The 22338-nt window shown below is 42.5% G+C and overlaps 1 protein-coding gene across 1 annotated transcript in view; it reads right to left on the bottom strand.

Moving 5' to 3' along the window:
• Positions 1-13851: 13851 nt before the first annotated feature.
• LOC142109657 (gap junction alpha-4 protein-like) overlaps positions 13852-22338 on the bottom strand; it is a 29405-nt gene continuing 20918 nt past the window's right edge. The window contains exons 2-3 of the mRNA XM_075193724.1: positions 19721-19899; positions 13852-15985 (exon numbers count right to left, since the gene is read on the bottom strand). Of these exons, the coding sequence (XP_075049825.1) occupies positions 14984-15967 (984 nt within the window). The 5' untranslated portion in view covers positions 15968-15985; positions 19721-19899 and the 3' untranslated portion in view covers positions 13852-14983. The remainder of the gene's footprint in view (positions 15986-19720; positions 19900-22338) is intronic.

The following is a 22338-nucleotide window of genomic DNA, read 5'->3' as shown; positions in this document are numbered from 1 at the left end:
ATACTATAGATCTGCACAACTCTATAAACAAATTGTCACAAAACACCATATTGCCACACCCACAGTAGCATACAGGTTTGTGGTACTTATTTATAGGCATCGTAGACAAATGGCCTGTGATTTGAGCATCTTACAACCACCCTTTTTTTCCAAGGGGGATCTCCAGCTGATTTTCTGTCAGTTTCTACCACAGCTTTCATAATTTGTATACTTACCCTTTAAAACAAGACTGGGAAGGTCTGATGTGATGTTTTTAAATCTGACCGTTTACAAACCACTAAGAAAATTGCTGAAAAACAGAACTGCACTTTAGTACATTTCCCACCTTGTGTGTCATGCTGTCATTCATATAGTGCAATTTGGAACTATAAGGAAACACATAGCATTGAATTGCCAAAGATTCCCAAAGCATGAAGTCTCAATTTTTTTTTTTTTTTACATGCAGTCAATTTTTATACCACCATTGCTGTGTTGTCCATTAATACAGTATGACATATCATATAAATAATTAAATAATAGAGACTGCAAGCCTCCTTCTCTAAATGAATATCCAACACCAGTGCTATAGCCTGGGTTGGTTACTGCTAATGCAGGGGGGCTACAGGTGTGCAAAAGTAGCAGCCAGCACTATCCCTGGCTAGTGGCAACATAACTTTGGGACCCACAGAGTGGGTCCTCTTATCATAATGTGAAACCAGCCCCAGCCCTGTCAGCATGGGGTGGTATTCCTTATGGAAATCAGGCTCTGCATATAGCCCTGGGGTTCATCATTGCACTCTTTGATCTTGGGTAGCAGGGTAATAGTTTAAAGACACAAAATCAATAGCTGTGTTTACAGAACTAGTAGTCTCAGCAAGCCCTGGCAGCCATAGACTGCTTGTACATGATAGCACTAGTAGAACTCTTAGCATCTAGCAGCCAGGGATCACTGTAATATGTAGTTCCAGAAATGCACCTCATAGAAAGAAAACAGACACATTTTTACAAACATTTTTAATAAAATGAACCTCAAACCCTTGCTTGCCATTTTATTAATCTGCTAAATACAGAAACTTCTTCTACAGGAAAGATAGAGTCACAATGTATTACAATAAAAAATAGAAAAGAAGAAATGTAATAGACAAATGCAGCTGCTCCTTATGAAGCCCGGTTGCTAAATGACATAGAGGTGGATTTATAAAACCATCCAACAAGGAAAAATTTAGATATTCCCCATAGCAACCAATCAGATTCTAGCTATCATTTATCCAGTGCATACTAGAAAATGACAGCAAGAATCTGATTGGTTGTTATGGGCAACACCTCCTTTTTTCCATTACGAAGGTTTGATAAATCTACTCCATAGAACTTAATGGAGCCACACAAACTTTATGTCATCTACCTAGGAGTAGTTTATGTTTCATGTATCTTGCATCTCTGCACCTGACACATCAATATGCAAGCATCTACTATATAATGTAGTACAATATTACAGTATGTTATCTATTTTTGTGTATTAGTTTTACATACCTACTGTATCTGATCAGAGCCGGATTTACACCTCATGGGGCCCTAGGCAAGATATCGGTTTGCCCCCCCCTTCACACACACAGTGGCCCCTCACACACACACATAAGACACGCACACAGTGGCCCCTCACACACACACATAATACACACACACATAATACACGCACACAGTGGCCCCTCACTAGAGATGGGCTGGTCCGGTTCCCCAAGAACCAAACCCACCCGAACTTTGGGTATCCGAGTACCGAGCTGAGTAGCTCGGTACTCTCCCGCCCGCTCCAAATCCAAATCGAGGCCGAACGTCATTGTGACGTCGACGGATCTTGTGGCTCGGTACTCGCGATAATTCAAGATTATAAATACACGCCTCCACAGCAATCCTTTGCCATTTGACAGAGGGAGAGAGCAGGGTGTAGTCACAGGCTGATTAGAGCAGGGACAGAGAATAAAATATTCTTATTCCAATTGCTGTAACAAAAATCGCTAGAGAAGAGAGGAGGATAGAGGTTTATTTTATTTTTTTAATATTTGGCACTCCCCAGTGCTTTTGGGGTGTCCCCCATAATTGTGCATAAATATTTCTGGCTGTCAATATTACTATCTGTCAGCAGTATCTATCAAATGATTTTTAGCACTCCCCAGTGCTTTTGGGGTGTCCCCCATAATTGTGCATAAATATTTCTGGCTGTCAAAATTACTATCTGTCAGCAGTATCTACCAAATAATTTTTAGCACTTCCCAGTGCTTTTGGGGTGTCCCCCATAATTGTGCATAAATATTTCTGGCTGTCAAAAGTCATATCTGTCAGCAGTATCTACCAAATAATTTTTAGCACTCCCCAGTGCTTTTAGGGTGTCCCCCATAAGTGTGCATAAATATTTCTGGCTGTCAAAAGTCATATCTGTCAGCAGTATCTACCAAATAATTTTTAGCAATCCCTAGTGCTTTTGGGGTGTCCCTCATAATTGTGCATAAATATTTCTGGCTGTCAAGTCATATCTGTCAGCAGTATCTACCAAATAATTTTTAGCACTCCCCAGTGCTTTTGGGGTGTCCCCCATAATTGTGCATAAATATTTCTGGCTGTCAAAAGTCATATTTGTCAGCAGTATCTACCAAATAATTTTTAGCACTCCCCAGTGCTTTTGGGGTGTCCCCCATAATTGTGCATAAATATTTCTGGCTGTCAAAAGTCATATCTGTCAGCAGTATCTTACCAAATAATTTTACGAGAATACAATTAGTGCACAACTACTGTTACGCGTCAAAGCCGAGCTGCAAGATAACAGTAAGGCATTAGAGGATAATGTTTGCTCTGTTTCACAAATGACACCAATCCCTGTGGAGAGTCCATCCAACAGTGGGATGTCTAATCGTGAGCATTCTGTTGATGTGTGCCTTAATAGCCCGAGTGTAGCCGGTGATACACAAATTGAGGATGCCACTTTGGAATTAGAAGAGGATGAGGGGGAGATTTGTGTAGGCAACGAGGGCGCTAATGAGGATGTTGATGAGGATGAGGTTGTTTGTGTAAGTCTTGCACCAGTGGCAGCAGTTCTGGCACGTGACAAGAAAAAGGCCATTGTCATGCATAAAACAAAAAATCCACTTCTTATGTGTGGAATTATTTCTACCCAAATCCAGACAACAATTGTATAGCCATTTGTAGTGTATGTCAAGCCACAGTCAGTCGAGGGAGGGACCTTAACCATCTTGGAACCTCGTCTATGTTACGCCATTTAATGAGAGTTCATGGCAAAGTGTTGGGAAAAGCTGAAAGTTCTTCCCAAAAAATTACAAGCACTCCATCATCAGCTAAGACCCTCCGCTCACCGACATCCCGACGGCTACAAAATACACCCACCACACCATCCTCATCAGTATCCTCAGTAGCGCTCGGAGTTAGCCCGGCATCCCACTTAAGGCTGGATGAATCCTGCACTATTATTGATTCCTCTGAAGAAAGCGTTAGTCCCACTGCTGCTGCTGTTGCTGCTGCTGGGGGTGAATCGTCATCCCAGAGGCAGGTCAAGAAAATGAGCAGTCCTACATTTCAGCAATTAACTGAAACAATCATTTGCGAGGGAAAGCAAATATGACAGCATTCACCTAGTCGCCAAGCGAATCACAGACGCCATGGCTGCAATGTTAGTGTTAGATCTGCGTCCAATCTCCACAATAAACGCAGCTGGTTTTTCACAGTTAATTGAGGTTTTGTGTCCGCGTTACAGAATTCCATTGCGACACCATTTCTCCCGTAAAGCAATTCCACAACTATACCAAAAAGTGTGTAAAAATGTAGAGATTGCGCTTAAAAATGCTATTCTGCCCACTGTCCACTTAACCACAGATATGTGGACAAGTGGAAGTGGCCAAACCAAAGACTATATGACTGTGACAGCCCACTGGGTTGGTCATTCACCTTCATCAGCAGGAACAGCAGCAGCATGTACACCACTACGTAACATTTGTCACAGACAGGCCACTCTTTGTTTCACCGACTTCACTAACAGGCATACAGCTGACAATTTGTTACGCAAACTGAGAGATGTGATTGATGCGTGGCTTATACCACTTGGACTCTCCCCAGGGTATGTCATTTCTGATAACGCCAACAATATAGTGCGTGCATTACAGCTAGGTGATTTGCAACACATTCCCTGTTTTGCTCACACCATCAACTTGGTGGTGCAGAGCTTCCTACGAAATAACCGTGAGGTGCAGGAGATCCTTTCGGTGGCCCGTAAAATTTCAGGCCATTTCAGGCATTCAGCCACAGCATGTAGGAGATTACAGCAGATCCAAGAGCAGTTTAACTTGCCCTGCTACCAACTTAAGCAAGAGGTGGTAACTAGGTGGAATTCCACCCTGTACATGCTTCAGAGGATGGAGGAACAGCGCAAAGCCATCCAAGCATATTGCACAAGCCATGACATTGGGAAAGGAGGGGGGATGTATTTCACTCTTGCACAGTGAGGAATCCTTTCAGTGCTGTGCAAGGTGCTGAAACCATTTGAAGTTGTGACGTGTGAGGTGAGTGCAGACTCTGCTAGTTTGAGCTAAGTTATTCCTTTAATTAGACTATTGGAAAAGCAGCTTGAGAAAATGAAGGAGGAGCTGAAAGCAAGCAATTCAGCAAAGTATGTTGGCCTTGTTGATCAAGTACTTAATTCGCTTCACAATGATCCTCGAGTTATTAAGATCTTGAACTCGGATCAGTACGTTTTGGCCACTGTGCTTGATCCAAGGTTTAAAACATACATTGAGTCTTTACTTGTAAATGAGCGAGATGTGATCTTTTGCAAGCGGCTATTGCTCAGCAAGTTGGCCGATGAACTGGGCCTCGGCTTGACGACGTGTCCTCCTTCACTTTCTCAAGCTACTGCTGCTCGTAAAAAAATTAATTTCCCAAAAAGAACCAGGGAGGACGCAGGGGGCAGACCAGAACAATTTAACATCTGGGCATAAATGTTCGGCGTCTTCAGCACTTAAATTTAAAGCGGCGCTGCCTTGTAAAGCTAAACTTCCCTTTAAAAAGCAGCGTGTGCGTGTGCTTTATGTGCTGAAGACGCCGAACTCGCTGGAGTTGAAGAATCCGAACATTAATACATTTACCCCCTGGGCTGGTTTGAAGGATTTTTCCAAAAAATGTGTCACTTTGCCCATAACTCCATCCAATACTAGTATAAACATGCCTTCCAGTCATGCCTGATGTTCCTGTTTCACCTACCTGTTTTTTCTAAACCCACCCATCTGCTATCTCTGCTGTCCTTTCTGCTTCTTATTCCCTGACTCATACTTTACATCTCTTCTTCCTCTTTTCTCTCCTTCTACCTTTGCATTCTTTTTATTCACCTCTTGTGCTCTCACTATTTCCTCACTACACTTGTAAGCCCTTACTATTCTTGCTTTCTGAATTCTTTCAACTGTATATTCCACACCTTCTATAGCTTTATCATGATTTACTCCTCTCCCTCTTCTGTCCTCTCCCTTTATCCCCCTGCTTCCCATGTTCAACCTTTCCATATTGTTCTTCCTCCTCACTCCCCCTTCTCACTTCCCATCCCCCTCCCTATTTCACTCCTCTCATCTCTTCTGTGCCTCTGGACCCCTGATCTAACATGCTGCCCCCTCTTACATCTTTTTCTCTCTCCTCCCTTTCCCCACTCACACCCTTTCCCTCTTGTCCCCTTCGCTGCTCTTCTCTCAGTGTCAATCTGCTCCTACCTACCTCCTCCCTCTCTTTCCCCCCAGCTAATCTTATCCCTCACGTCACTCCTACCTTCTGCCTCTCCCATTCATAAACCCCCTTATCTGCCCCATCTCCACTCCTCCCCTACCTCTTGCTCCCCTGCCCCTCATCTCCTGTCTGCTGACAAATCCCCTCTTATTTCTGCGTCTCGTCCAATTCCTACCCTCTCTTCCTGTCATTCCCCTCGCTCCATATCTTACTCACCCTTGCAGACAAGCAACCCCAACAATCTCATCCACATCTCTCCTCTTCCCTCTCTTCCACTATCCTGTGGTCTCTGGAATGCCAGATCAATCTGCAATAAATTGACCTCTATCCATAATCTCTTTATCTCTAGATCCTTCAACCTGCTTGCCATCACTGAAACCTGGCTATCCCCTGAGAACACTACCTCTCCTGCTGCTCTCTCTTTCGGGGGCTTGTCCTTCTCCCACACACCCAGACCTGGGGAACGGCATGGTGGTGGCGTCGGCATACTTCTCTCCTCCTGCTGCTCTTTTCGGGTTCTTCCCCCTGAACCCTCCCTCTCTTTTTCCTCCTTTGAGGTACACTCTATCCGCCTATTCCACCCAGTCCACCTTCGTGTTGCTGTTATCTACCGTCCTCCTGGTCCTGTCTCCCAATTTCTTGATCACTTTGCCACCTGGCTCCCTCACTTTCTCTCCTCTGACCTTCCCTCCCTGATCTTGGGGGATTTTAATATCCCTATTGACAATCCCTCAGACCCTGCTGCCTCCAAACTTCTCTCCCTCTCCTCCTCCATTGGTCTCTCTCAATGGACCAACTCTCCCTCCCACCGCAGTGGCCATTCCCTAGATCTGGTTTTTTCACACCTCGGTACTGTCTCTGACCTCATTAATTCACCTTTTCCTCTCTCGGATCACCATCTCCTCTTTTTTAGCATCTCTCCACCCCTCTCATCGTCCCCAAGGTTACTCTCACCAGGCGTAATCTTGACACAGTTGATCCTACCACTTTCTCCTCTTCCCTGGGCTCGCTCCTCTCCCCCATCACCACTTTTTCTTGCCCTGATAAGGCAGTCTCCTTCTACAATCGCACTCTTACCGCTGCACTTGACTCTGTCGCCCCGGCTGTCACCGCCAAGCTTCGCCGGTCCCCGCCACAACAGTGGCACACTAAACTTAACCGCTATCTTCAAAAATGCTCCCGCAGTGCAGAACGGCTTTGGAGAAAGTCACGCACTCATGCTGACTTTCTCCACTTCAAGTTCATGCTTGCATCTTATAGTTCAGCCCTTTCCCTCTCTAAACAATCTTTCTTCAAAGCTCTCATTTCTTCCCAATCCTCTAACCCCCGTCGGCTTTTTGCCACCTTCAACTCCCTCCTCTCCCCTCCCCCTCTCCCACTCCCCACCATGCTTTCTGCTGTCGACTTTGCTACCCACTTCACCTCCAAGATTGAGTCTATGCGTCATGACATCTCCCAGCAGTCCCTTCTTACACCACCCTCTCCACCCTCCATGCCCATTCTGTCCCCCTTCTCACCCTCCTCTGCTGCTGCTATCTCCTTTCTCCCCTCCCCTCCGGCTAGCTCTCCCTACTTCTCTTCCTTCACTCCGGTATCTGCAGATGAAGTCCATACCCTTCTGTCTTCCTCTCCCCCCTCCACTTGCACACAGGACCCAATCCCCTCCCACCTTCTCCACTCCCTCTCTCTCGAAGCTTGCTCCCACCTTGCACACCTCCTCAACCTCTCCCTCTCTCTGGAATTTTCCCCTCCTCTTTTAAACATGCTCTTGTCTCCCCCATACTCAAGAAACCGTCCCTTAATCCCGCCTCTCTCTCTAACTACCGCCCTATTTTGCTTCTTCCTTTTGCCTCCAAACTCTTTGAACGGGTTGTCTACAACCGTCTCACCTCCTTTCTTTCCTGTCACTCACTACTTGACCCGCTCCAATCTGGTTTTCGCCTCCTCCACTCCACTGAAACTGCCCTCACTAAGGTCACTAATGACCTTCTCGCTAAATCAATAGACACTACTCCCTTCTTATCCTTCTTGACCTCTCTGCTGCCTTCGATACCGTTGACCACGCACTCCTTTTGCAAACTCTCTTTAGGCCTATGTAACACTCTTACTTCACCAACCGCTCCTTCTCAGTCTCTACTCATGATTCTACATCACCCCCTCTTCCCCTACCCGTTGGCGTTCCTCAAGGCTCCGTTCTTGGCCCCCTGCTTTTCTCCCTCTACACCTCCCTTGGTGTCCTCATCCGCTCCTTTGGCCTCCAGTACCACCTCTATGCTGATGATACCCAAATCTATCTTTCATCCCCTGACCTCTCCCCTTCCCTTCTGTCTCCTCCTGTCTCTCGGCCATCTCATCTTGGATATCCCAACGCTTCCTTAAACTCAATATTTCCAAGAACGAGCTTATAGTCTTCCCCCCTGCCAGGACTCTCCCACCTCCCCCCCTCTCTATTTCTGTTAATATCACTACCCTCGTTTCTGTCCCCCAAGTCCGATGCCTTGGGGTCATCCTTGATTCCTCCCTCTCATTTAAGCCTCACATTCTGTCCCTCTCTAAATCCTGTTACTTCCACCTTCGGAATATATCTAAGATACGTCCCTTTCTCACCACGGAAGCCACGAAAACCCTTGTTCACTCGCTTATTATCTCTCGCCTTGACTACTGTAACCTTCTTCTCTCTGGCCTACCTGTTTCTCGCCTTGACCCTCTTAAGTCTATCCTCAATGCTGCTGCCCGCCTCATTTTTCTCTCCCGCCGCTCTATCTCTGCGGTCTCCCTTCAACAGTCACTACATTGGCTCCCCATACCCTACAGAATTAAATTTAAACTCCTCACCCTCACCTTTAAAGCTCTTAGTCAATCTTCCCCTCTCTACATCTCCAATCTCATCTCTACCTACACTCCTAACCGCCCCCTCCGCTCTGCCTCTGACCGCCGTCTCACTACTTCACTGATCACCTCCTCTCACTCTCGTCTTCAGGACTTTGCCTGGGCTGCTCCCCTGCTGTGGAACGATCTTCCACGTTCCATCAGGTTAGCATCTACTCTCAAAGGCTTCAAGCGTGCCCTTAAGACTCATTTCTTTATTCAAGTCTATCAGTCCTCCTAACTTTCTTGTCCTGGCTCTCTCCCCTAGTTAGTACCCCCATTTATGTGTCTCCCCCTCCCTCTAGGTTGTTAGCTCTCATGAGCAGGGCCCTCTTTCCTTGTGTGCTCCTTCTACAGTTCCTTCACCCTCTGTACCTCTTGGCCTGCTTCGCTAGCCCTGTTTTTCCCTGTTTTATTAATCTTCAGCCTTCTTGCTGATTTCTACAATCCCTTTCTCTATCTGTCAGATATAATCTGATTTGCTTTACCCTGTCACCTGTGTTTGTATATATTTGTGTATCATGTTGTGTCTTGGTTCTGTTTTCTGTATATGTAATGTACGGCGCTACGGACCCTTTGTGGCGCCTTATAAGTCAAAGATAATAATAATAATAAAGGATGGTGGAGGATTACTTTCAAGAGGTAGTTGATATGGAAATGTCAGACAGTCCCTTTCCTTACTGGGAAGAAAAGCAGGCCATTTGGAAACCCATGTACAAACTTACTTTGCAATACTTAAGCTGCCCACCCTCCAGTGTGTACTCTGAACGAGTGTTCAGCACAGCAGGGAACTTAGTGATCGCCGTAGAAGGTTACTTCCCAAAAATGTGGAGAAAATGATGTTTATAAAAATGAACTACATCTTCAACGAGGAAGGCCTTCACCATCCAAGACATCCAAGCACTGACTGTTCTCTAATGGTGGATTCAAGCGGCGATGAATTGATAGTCTGTGATGATGACGTACACACTGATGAGGGTGAGGATGAAGCTGAAGATGATGACGATAACATCTTTTTAAAACTTTCTATGTAAGTGTAGGGTGCAATCTATCCCCAAAGAGGAAAGGGACTTGGGGCATTTCCATATCACGTACCGTCTTGAAAGGCTGCTGTTTGGGCAATTTCTCCTTAAAGGTAGGGTGTCATAGACAGAGTGACCCCCAACTGGCTTTGTCCATTTCTCTTAATATTGTACAGTCTATAATGGCTGAATTTGTTTGTATTTTCGACAAGTTTAGGGGGGCCTAGAGAGCCAGAAACCAAACTGACTTTGTCCATTTCTCTTAATATTGTACAGTCTATAACGGCTGAATTTTTTTGTATTTTCGACAAGTGGAGGGGGGCCTATAGAGCCAGAAACCAAACTGGCTTTGTCCGTTTCTCTTAATATTGTACAGTCTATAACGGCTGAATTTTTGGGTTTTTAAACAAGTGGAGGGGGGCCTATAGAGACAGAAAGCAAACTGCCTTTTTCCATTTCTTTACATATTTAACTATAAGTGTAGGGTGTAATATACATCCAAAGACGATGGCTGCATTGCCAATATGCATAGATGGAGAGGAAGACAATCTATTTTGTGTGTAGAATAAATGAAGGCCTACCTACCACGAATTAAACTGTTTTTTGGATGATTTATTACCTCTACAATTAGATTACTTATCTATGAAACAGTTGGAGCACTAAATTGGGTTATTTTAGGCTCAAAAACATTGATTTTCCAACAAGATAGCCAAACAAAACCAAAACCAAAACACGCAATGGCGGTTTTGCAAAACCAAAACACGACGGTAATCCAGATCCAAAACCGAATACAAAACCAAAACACGGGGGTCAGTGACCATCTCTACCCCTCACACACATACATAATACACGCACACAGTGGCCCCTCACACACATAATACACGCACACAGTGGCCCCTCACACACACACATAATACACGCACACAGTGGCCCCTCACACATACACATAATACACACACACAGTGGTAACTCACACACACACACACATAATACCCACACAGTGGCCCCTCACCCACACACACAGTGGCCCCTCACACACACATAATACACGCACACAGTGGCCCCTCACACATACACATAATACACGCACACAGTGGCACCTCACACACATAATACATGCACACAGTAGCCCCTCACACACACACACACACATAATACCCACACAGTGGCCCCTCACCCACACACACAGTGGCCCCTCACATACACACATAATACACACACAGTGGCCCCTCACACACACATAATATACACACACACACACTAGCAATATATTACACCCCCTCTCCCTCCCAACTTACCTCTTTGCATCCACAAGCTGTGCACTCTTCCCTCTCCTCACACATGGGACGGCACCTGTCATGTGGTGCACGTCCCATGTGACATAGAGCAGGGAGGGAGGAGACCAACCACCACACTAGCCCCTCCCCCCTCTCGCGGTACCCAACTCCCACTCCCCCGACTCGCGCCCCCCGCACGAGTTGCGCGGGGGGCGCAACTCGTGTACAGTATAGACTGTACAATATTAAGAGAAATAGCCAGTTTGGGGTCACTCTGTAAATGTGGTAATGGGTAAATGTATCAAGCTGAGAGTTTTCTGGCGGGTTCTAGCTATCATTTATTTAGTAAATTCTAAGAAATGATAGCTAGAATCTGATTGGTTGCTATAGGCAACATCTCCACTTTTCAAACCCACCGCAAAACTCGCAGCTTGATACATTTACCCCCAAGTATCTCTTTAATGCTTGAGTGGACAAAGCCTGTGGGCAGCAAGAGGCATATGTGATAAAAGCTGGCAGGCAGGTTTGTATGGGAGAAAAACGCTAGAAGGAATGCATGGGCATGGGAGAGAAAAACTGGTGGGCAGCATGGGGATGTGAAAAAAGCTATTAGATATGTGAGTAAAAAGCTAGTGGGCAGAAGGTAGCATGGGACAAAAAAGCTGGTGGGCAGCATGGGCATGTGAGAGAAAAGCTAGTGGGCAGAGGGTGGCATGGGAGAGAAAATCTGGTGGGCAGGTGTGTGTGACCTATGTATAGTGATCAGTGTGTATCAGGTGTGTAACGTCAGATTGACCTATGTATAGTGATAAGTTTGTATGTGGTAAGTAAATAGAGTGGTATGTAGGGAAAGACTGGATGGCAGGGTGGCATGTGCAAGAAAAACTAGTGAGCAGAGGGGCATGTGAGAAAAGCTAGTGGGGGTGAAGGCATGGAAGTGTGTACCAGTTGTGTGATACTGATGTGTGAGACCAGTGTATAGTGATCAGTGTGCAGTGGGTAAGTTAATTGTGTCTATTGCCAAACAATTGAAAGTATAGTGTAGTGGAGCATAGACAGCTTTGTGCATCAGACATCCGTACATCTGGACTTCAGTGCAACTGGACTGCAGCCCAGACAGAAAGCCAGGAGGAGGTAAGAGTTATTATTTTAATTTTACAAATGTCAAGCGTGTGATGGGCTGGGAACTGGGCTTTGGGGGTGGAGGAGCGGCAGGCTGAAGTTTTGCCTAGGGCAGTGGTTCCCAAACTGTCTCAGTTCGAGGCACCCTTAAGGTCTCCATAATTTTTCCAAGGCACCCCTAAGCCAAAATAGTTACCAGTACTTCCGATTTTTAAGTAGTTGGGTCAAACTTTAGAAGCATTTAGGCCCCCTTTCATCATATTACACTTTGCCCCTTTCACCATATCACAATGTGCCCCTTCACCATGTGCCCCTTTACCATTACACTAGGCCCTTTCACCATCACACTGAGCCCCTTCACAATATCACTGTGTGCCTCTTCACAATATCACTGTGTGCCTCTTCACAATATCACTGTGTGCCCCTTCACAATATCACTGTGTGCCCCTTCACAATATTACAATGTGCTCCTTCACAATATCACATGTGCCCGTTCACAATATCACACTCTGCCCCTTCACAGTGCGCCCCTTCACAATATCACAATGCTCCCCTTCACAATGTGCCCCTTCACAGTATCCCAATGTGCCCCTTCACAGTATCCCAATGTGCCTCTTCACAGTATCACAATGTGCCCCTTCACAATATCCCATGTGCCCCTTCACAATATCACAATGTGCCTCTTCACAATATCACAATGTGCCCCTTCACCATGTGCCCCTTCACCAGCTCTCACACTCGGTGTCCCACTTTCACCAGCTCCCACACGGTGTGTCCCTCGTTCCTTTACTTACCTACTTTCATCTTTTTCTTCTGTCTTCTTTCTTGTTGTTCCTCTCTGCTGCTGCTCCTCACTGACTCTGTTGGACATGATGACGTCACGCACAACAGTTGGTGAGAAGATGGGGGGAGGGAGGATAATGGTCCGGCTTCGCTGGAGTTGTAACTTCTTCTCTTTTATCAGCCCTGGCCGCGGCACCCCTGTGAAAATGCCGCGGAACCCCAGGGAGCCACGGCGCACACTTTGGGAACTGCTGGCCTAGGGCGACATGAAGTCTTGCACCGGCTCTGTGCATTTTAGTCATTTTACAATTTCAATAATATCTTTTTTGTGCAAAGAAAAAAAAATGTTTCCAACCTGTTGCAGAGCTTAATATAATTAAAGTTGAATTAAATTGTATGAGCAAACTAATTTGTCTCATCAAAACAAGCATAAGAGATTCCTATTGGATCCCATGGGGTAAATTTATCAAGCTGCTGGTTTGAAAAAGTGGAATTGTTGCCTATAGCAATCAGTTTCTAGCTGTCATTTTGTAGAATGTACTAAATAAATGATAGATAGAATCTGATTGGTTGCTATAGGCAACATCTCCACTTTTTCAAACCCGCAGCTTGATAAATTTACCCCATGAGTTTTTATTCCCCACATACCTTATTTTTCCAGACGAGAAGTGTATGCAATGAATTAGTGAATTGAAAATGGCATTATAATGTTTGTATACAATTTTATGTTTTATATTATATTATGTATTATAGCCAAGATTGTTTTTCAAAAGACATACAATTCAGAAAGAAATAATACCAATTTTAAAAACATGAATGTTAGTTTTTATGAAAAATAACAATTTCCAAGAATTCCACCTAAATTAAGAAACTAGTATTTATTTAGGAGTCTGTAAAGAGCATTAATATAATAATAATAATAATAATAATAATAATTATAATGTCAAATAATTATTTTTTACATTTTGAAGGAATAATTATAATTCATAATTCATATGCACTTATTTTGTTTAATGAAAAACTAACACCAATATAAAAACATATCATTTAATAATAAAACAAAATATTTCTGTGTTTGTGCTCTTCTTTTAAACATAAATAAAATGTCAATTTCAAGAATATCCATCCATTAATACTGACAAGTTCCTGAAACACCTACATGCCCACAGAAGGTCTATTTCATGTTCAGACTTCCATTTATTTGGTTAGTGTATCTTGCGCAAAATAGCTCTGCGCATGCCCAGAAACAGACATAATGCCAAAGAACACAATTGCATGCAATTTATGTCCACATGATGCAACTGACACTTACCACTGTCCACGACTTGAGAGGCGGAATGAAGGAGGGAAGGGATGGACTAATGTTGGTCATGTACAGTAAGGGTGTTCCAACACAGATGTGGTGGATTCAAGTCCTTTTTTTTTCGTAAGTACGTTGATTTTAAGCTGTATCTTTTGCACCCACTACAGGGCAAGTGTAAATGCTGACTGATAGTGATGACTAACACAATAAGTCTCATAGTTTAGCATAGTTCCGTTTCAAATGGAAGCATATCAGATACGCTTGGTGTTAAATACGGCTGGCACTACGCTCAAGTTGCATGCTCTTTTTAAACACGCAACTTGGGCTGATGTTGCATATAGACATCAATCAATTCTAGAATGTTACTACTTTCAGAAAATGTGCACTTTAGGATTGCTACTTTTCTCCCCTGGTTAGCTGTCGAAAATAATAAATAAAAATTATGCAGTCTAGCAAGAAGGAAGCTAACAGCATTATTTCCATGCTTCTGCAAAGACAATTTGAAAAACTTCAACTACTATATACTTCAACAACTATATACTGCATAAAAATGATTGCAATTCAAAAGTTTTTCAGAGGCAACTATTTCATTGATGTTGGTTGTATGGATAAATGGATTGTAAATGTTAAGCAGAATAAATTATTGTCAGCCATAAATTGTATTTCAAAAGTCTATACGGTACATAGCCGTGTTGGATGAAAATGAATTCCTCAGACAGTCAACATCCAGTCTTTAAGTTTGAAGAGGTGCAAATTTAAGAAAATGATATTGGGATATGGCGCAACAAGATAAGTTTTATCCTATTTTCTCTACACGCTGTAATTTTTTTTCTAACATTTCTAAAGTCACTATCTATAAATTACACATATTGCTTTTTCGAAATGGGACTAGTTGATCGTTTAGAGCCATTAATATATTGCAGAGTTGGGTGGATTCCAACATTTAAGGCCAACTCCTTCTCCGTATTGTAGTTGGCCCAGTTTTCCTCATCTGACATTTTGTAAATAAAACATTTATCTTTGCCCATAGGAAAATAGAGACATGTTTTTTCTTGTTCTGGTGCACTAGGTAAATTGTAGGTCTTATTTTGGTGCATGACTTCTTCACTTGTATATGTTGCTGGTGAACTGTTTTTTACTTTCCGACAACATAACTTTTTTACAAGAAGGGTCAACTCTAGTAAGCTGAGGAATAAAGAGAGGAGGGAGACCGCAAGCATGAAAAGAATGAATATTGTTTTCTCCATGGGCCGGGACACAAAGCAGTCCACCTTGTGGGGACATGGAGGCCTTTCACACACATAGTTTGAAGTCATCACAAAGCCATAGAGATACCACTGACCGAGTAGGAATCCAGCCTCAAGAATACTTTTGAAAATGATACTGATTATGTAGGTACACATCAGTGCCCCCCTAATCTTGACTCTTCCATCCGCCTGAATTAAGAAATTTCTATGTATCTTTTCATTATTATCATCTTGATTAATTTTATTGTTCATAATTGTATATTCATTGTCCTGACGCCTTAACTTTTCTTCTTTCCTAGATATGTAGACCACATGGGCCAAGTAGAATAGAGTTGGGGTGCTGACAAATAGAAATTGTAGTACCCAGTAGCGAACATGGGAAATAGGAAAAGCTTTATCGTAACAAACATTTGGACAACCAGGTTGTTTAGTGTTGCATATGAAGTCTGATTGCTCATCTCCCCAAACTGACTCCCCAGCTAGGCTCAGAATCAGAAGGCGAAATACAAACAGTACGACAAGCCAGACTTTGCCTGTTGCTGTGGAATGCTCCTGAACTTGGTCTAGCAGTTTTTCAAGAAAGCTCCAGTCACCCATTTTTCTTGGTTATAATATCTGAAATTCAAAACAAGAAACAATAAAATGTTAGTACTTATAATATTTTCAATGGTTCTATTTCTATTACCATTATTCTATAGTATGCTTATGAAGATGTTTCAGAAGGACCTTATATTCACCAGTCACATATATTTCTAATCATTGTTTTGGTTATGTTAAAATTGGTGGTGTTCAACTTATACTTTATTAGATATAGCTTCTAGCACAGTAGCTTGTGCCATATCTCCAGAAAAGTATGCCCTACACAAGTCACTGACTTGTATTGCTTTTATACTATTACAAATTGTAGTTCGTTAAAAAGTTTTTATATATGCCATAGTAGATTTTGTTATTAACTGTTACTCATTTACAACTATTATTTATGTTTACCATGATAAAAGGCATCTAGGGAATGCAATTGATCTGGCCATCTTTTTGTTGTTATTATCATACCTTTATTAATAATGCCCCAAAATATTCATCAGTGTTGTATGTTATGAAGAAGCAGTGCCTGTACATTTAACATTGCTCATGGCAAAAAGTACTTCATAGAAAAACATATAGTCACAGAATACAGAACAACTGATGGAATTTCACAATACAAGTAACTTTTTGGGCCTGATTCATCTTCCGACATAAGTCCCGTTGCGTGCCGTATCTTGCGTGAAATAGCTCTACACATACTCAGAGATGGACTTTACGTCAGTGTGCAATTGCATCCAATTCATGCCCAAGTGCAAATGACACTTTTGACTGTCTAAAATTTGAAAGGCATAATGGGGGAGGGAAAGGGCGAATGCATGTATGCAATACTGATTATGGGCGTGCCGAGGTCGAGCACACGCACATTAACCGATTCAAGCTCTGGGCATCTCTTACGTGTTATTTAGCCGCATCCCTTGCACCAGTTACAGGGCAGGTGTAAGTGCCGACTGATAGTGATGGCTAAATATATGCATGTCAGAACATTTGTTTGCAAATAAGAGAAACTACAAAAAATGCATTTTATGTACAGTACGCATTATGAACATCCTGATTTATGTATTTCATGTATAAAAAAGAGCTGTTCATTTAGTTAATAGATTATTTTTTTTTTGTAATGCGTCCTGTTGGTACTTTATATTGCATACATGCATGTTCATATCCTACAGTCTGTACTACCTGCATATGGCAAGTTAAGTATAGCCAGACTATACTAATACCCATATCCAAATGGAAATGTTTCTTAAGATTTGCTTGTACTTGAATACGTGTTGTCATGCGTGCAATTTAGGTTCGATTTTTTTTTAGACGCACGTTGTGTTCACGTTGTGTTCCAAAATGAATCAGATGCTGCAGATTTGCCGGATGCACATTCATGTTGCTAATCTCCTAAATGCTCTATTGAATTGAGATTTTGTTACTGTGAAATACACTGAATTCATTATCATGTTCATGGAACCAGCTTTATATAACGTGTGCTTTGTGACATGGCATGTTATTCTGCTGGAAGTAACCATTAAAAGATGGGTAGACTTTGGAAATACACATATTCAGCAATAATACTCATTTGATCAGACCAGAGTGCAAAGTTCCAATACAAAGTACTACTTCTTACCACTTTAGAACCGCTCATCCATTTACTTCAACTTTTTAGTCTATTGCCTAAAATCCTGCTCAGTTTAGCCTTATTTATTACCAGACTGTCTTCATTTCATGTTACACTTTGGGATGTTTAAAGTTTTTATTACATTGGTGTTAGTACGCTTTGAAATGCTCAATTTTTATTGCAAATGTTGTAAAACTATTCTATTATTAGAATAGTACTGAGACCGAATCTCTCCCACCGTGAGGTGGCAGAAAATTCAAGACTTTTTGCTTGGATGACAAGGCCGTGCAACTTTCCACAAACCAAGGAACACCCCTGTTAATGTGACCTAACCACCCCTTGACCACATGGAATAATCTTGCCTTACAAAGCGAAATCTTGTTTTTCAGCAAAGGTGCACAAGTTTGTGCGCAAGTGTGCCCTCTATCTGCCCAACTCCTCCCAGCTGGAATAAACTTCTTTATCATAGGACACACTGCCAGGCGTGGGCTGGGAGAGGGATGGCCGGGGGGCACACAGGCGGCCGCATCATATGACGGGATGCGGCCGCGTCATTGTTGACGCGGCCGCATCCCCTGTCATGGGATGCGGCCGCCTGTGCGCTGACACAGCCGCATCTGATGTCATCAGATGCGGGGGGTAACCTATGTTTTTTGCATCCGGGGGCGGCCGGCCGGCCTAATAGCCGTCTGACCCAGCGGCCCAGGGGGCCGTTGCCCCCTGTCCCCCGGGCCAGCCAGCCCCTGCACACTGCTATTTTGGCCCATAATGTGTGTCTATATTAGGGAATTTAGACTGTAAGCTCCAATGGGGCAGGGACTGATGTGAATGAGTTCTCTGTACAGCGCTGCGGAATTAGTGGTGTTATATAAATAAATGGTGATGATGATAATGATAATAATGGCTTTTGGTGGAAAAGAAAGCAATTGTGCCTCTCTTTAGCACTATCAAGAATGGTAAATTATTACTGTGTGGGTTTAAAGAGGGAGGCAATGGGGTTATAGTTCATGCAGCAAAATTTAACATCTCTGTAGAGTGGAGGGTGGGGGTCAGTCAAAGTTTTGACAGGACATTCATAAACATTGCTGAAGTCAGTAAAGAAAGTGTAGCTTTAATTAGATGCCAACTGACAATCGCAAATAAACATCCTAATGTTTTTGACTAAATTAAATAACACTGAATTTTGCTATATATTTGGCTAAAATAATTTTTTTTGACCATATTTCTCTTTTTATTATGAGGTTTTTTTCATTAATGACTTAAAAACGAACCTCTTCAACAGTTATGGAAACATAGAAATAGAAACAGAATTTGGTGGCAGACAAATTCTTACAAGTCCATCTAGTCTGCCCTTTGCTTGTGATATTCTGTTATAATGTTCTGTAGGCTATGAAATACATATTTTCTAAATGTTATTTTTATAATAATTACAATATGCGAACTAACAGTGTCTTGTTGATAGTTAGGTTTCCCTTTAATAAATGTTGCAGGGGAAAATGTTTTGGGAAAGTCATAAAACAGGCACATTTTGCGGTACTGCTAAGTGTCAGTTCCTCCCTATTATTTATGGAGCTTTTGTTTTCATCGAGTCAGCTCTGAGACCTGTATAAATACATCATATCCTTCCTGAATGAGAACTTTGTGACCACAGAAGGGAAAGATAAAACTCTTTTATTGTGTTCTGTTCAGCAACAAGTTTTGTTACATGTTATCAGAACATGCTTTTTTTAATTAGGCCAGAGCTAACATAACCATAATATATATAGTACAGCCTTTTTATGTTAATGTAGTTGCTTTTGCCAGGGATGCATGCCAGCATGAAAAACACTAAGGGCTAGATTTACTAAGCTGTGGGTTTGAAAAAGTGGGGATGTTGCCAATAGCAACCAATCAGATTCTAGCTTTCATTTATTTAGTACAATCTACAAGATGACAGCTAGAATCTGATTGGTTGCTATAGGCAACAACCCCACTTTTTCAATCCCACAGCTTAGTAAATCTAGCCCTAAGAGGTAATGAACAGTTTTTTCTTGGCTGCTCATCAACTGAGTGACAGTAACGTTTTGCATGCAATATTATTATTATTTTGGAACTAATTTAGAATTGGACGCATTTATGTGCAAAACATACATGTAAAATGCATGTCATCAAAAATGTGGCCTTACGTGGTTACTTTGAGTTGCATGTATCCAGTGTTGATGATATCAATGCTTTGGATAATCTTACACCGATGTCCACAGGTGGTTGCTAGACACAACAAAGTTGAATTCTGTGCAAAGTTCGTCAGGTACCAGGATCACAGTGTCTCTTGGTTTGTCTCTTTTTTCGTTATATTAGCTTTGTTCTAAAAGAAAAAGAAAATATACCCATAGTGTACACTGTGTCTTAATTAGGGACAATATGAAGTCTAAATTCTATTGCACTCATCTGCGCCAAAGAAAATAAGGTTTTGGACATTTGTTATACAGAGGTCTATCGGTATGTTTTATTCCACTTATGTTCAGGCAATATATTCTCAGAGAAATATACATATCAAATGTAAATTGATACTCAAATGAATTTTATGAGCTGCAGTCTGGTCTGATTAAAATGACCTCCATAGTCACGTAACTAATTAATTTTTTTTAAAGTTAATTTTAATGAAGGGGGTGGAAGGGACCCCAAACAGTGTTTGACATCACACAGCAGACTGTCTCAGCAGTCTGCAGAGCAAGCCAAGTTGCAACATTTGGTAATCTCACGACACTCCCTGTTCACACTACAGGACATTTACATCTGATGGATGTTATTCCCTCAAACACATCATATGTAGCCTGGGGGTGTCATAATGTGTCTTAGGAGGGCAGGGGCAAACGCAGGATTTGTAGAGAGGGGTTTCCACACCCACCGCCAGTGGGTGTGGCCAGCATGCTTCGGGGAGTGGCTATAATTTTAGACAGTGCTTGGCTGCTCTCCAATTCTGCCTATCCCCATCATATATACAGGCAATGCTGCCTGCACTACTGTTAGGAGCACACAGCTCTCCCTTTTCAAGCAGAGCCGTGTGAAGCGAGACATATCTCAACTGTCCCTACAATCTGGAAAAAGTCCTCATTGAGTGTGTCAGAACAATTGACAGAGTGTCCTGCTCTCTCCTACCTGTTCTTGCTGCTTTCAATACTTGTTGGGGAGAGATGGCTGTGAACAGTGCAGACAGAAAAGATCTGCACACAAGCTGCAAAGTGGCTGGTCCCGGGGCAGGGTCCAGCCGACTCAAGCATACAGTACCCTAGGCTGGAAGGGGGTTTCCAGGCACTAGGACCCCTCCCCCTTCTGTTTGCCTATGGAGGGTGTCATGATGTGTCTGGGGGGTGTCATAATGTACCTGGGGGGTGGCGTGATGTGGCTGGGGAGTGTCATGATAAATATAGAAGCGCTCAAAAACCCTTAAACATATAAATTCAACAATGATGAGAGAAAATTACATAAAATTCCAAACTAATTTATTCATAAAGCAACACTATGCCTCACAATACAAACTATATATATATATATATATATATATATATATATATATATATATATATATATATATATAATGTGCACACCTTCATATTTAATACACTAATTAGTTTATTTTTATATTGATGGTGTGTACATTGTGTGTGTATATATATATATATATATATATATATATATATATATATATATAGTGACAGTTCACTAGTTTGAATGGCAGGTATTCATGTCTCAGGCTGTCTAACTCACATGCTTTTAAACCCAGGGAGATTGCTATGTATAGGAGGCAGCATCCAAAGAGTGTGTTCAGCTTCAGGAGAAGCTGTTAAGGATCCCTGGTGTTTTATATGGAGAGTGCAGGGTGGGCACCATGCAAAAGGCCCAGTCCGGGTCTTCTGGTCTGCAGCCTCACAGCAGACTGATTAAGAGCTGCATCTGACACGTGCCTGTTAAAATGTTGCAGCTCTGCTTCAATCACTGTCTCAGACCTGGGGTGGAGGTTAGTTGGCTCTTGAGACACTCTGCTGTGGTGATTAATAATACATGTTTGGTTTGTGTATAGGACATAAGGTCCTGCACAGTAGTGATGGGTAGTTCACGAAAGATTAGTTCAAATGAACTAATCTTCAAAGTGAACTAATTCATTTAGTTCACAGCTCTGGCAAAGATTAGTTCACCAGGAACTAAAACAAGTGGGAAGAGTTAGAGATAAAGCAGAGCAGCTCCAGCAGCCTCACTCACTGTCTCATTCCCACTGGCTCTTTTGTTTCTATTCAGCTCTCATTTAATACTCATGAGTCAGTACCTCTAAACTGCCAAAGGTGGCACTGCTGTGCTCAGACATTGTGTGAGACTCTGGAGCTGATCACTGAGCTATGAGCCATGAGTCATTCTCCTGGCTCAGGAGTTCAATAGTTCATCAAGTTCATTTGACTCTCTGACTCTTTTCACTCATCTGAATCTTTTCACTCGTCTGAATCTTTTCACTTGTCTGAATCTTTTGAATCATTTAGATCATTTAGCTCATGAGTCACAGGATACATTCCCTTCCCTGTCAGCTCAAGACACACTGCACTGCTGAGTGCTGCATGCTATATACTGTAGTTCTGTTTACTGCACCATATATACAGGGGAGATGTATTAAACCTTCAAGAGAAATAAAGTGGAAACGTTGCCCATAGCAACTAATCATTTTCTGCCATTTTATAGACTCAGTTAGATAAATGACAGAAGCTGATGAGTCATAATTGCCAACATTATGTTGGTTACGTCTGGGAGTTCCTGG

Source organism: Mixophyes fleayi (genome assembly GCF_038048845.1).
Source record: "Mixophyes fleayi isolate aMixFle1 chromosome 2 unlocalized genomic scaffold, aMixFle1.hap1 SUPER_2_unloc_5, whole genome shotgun sequence".
NCBI lineage: Eukaryota > Metazoa > Chordata > Amphibia > Anura > Limnodynastidae > Mixophyes > Mixophyes fleayi.
This window is presented reverse-complemented; position numbering and strand designations above follow the sequence as displayed.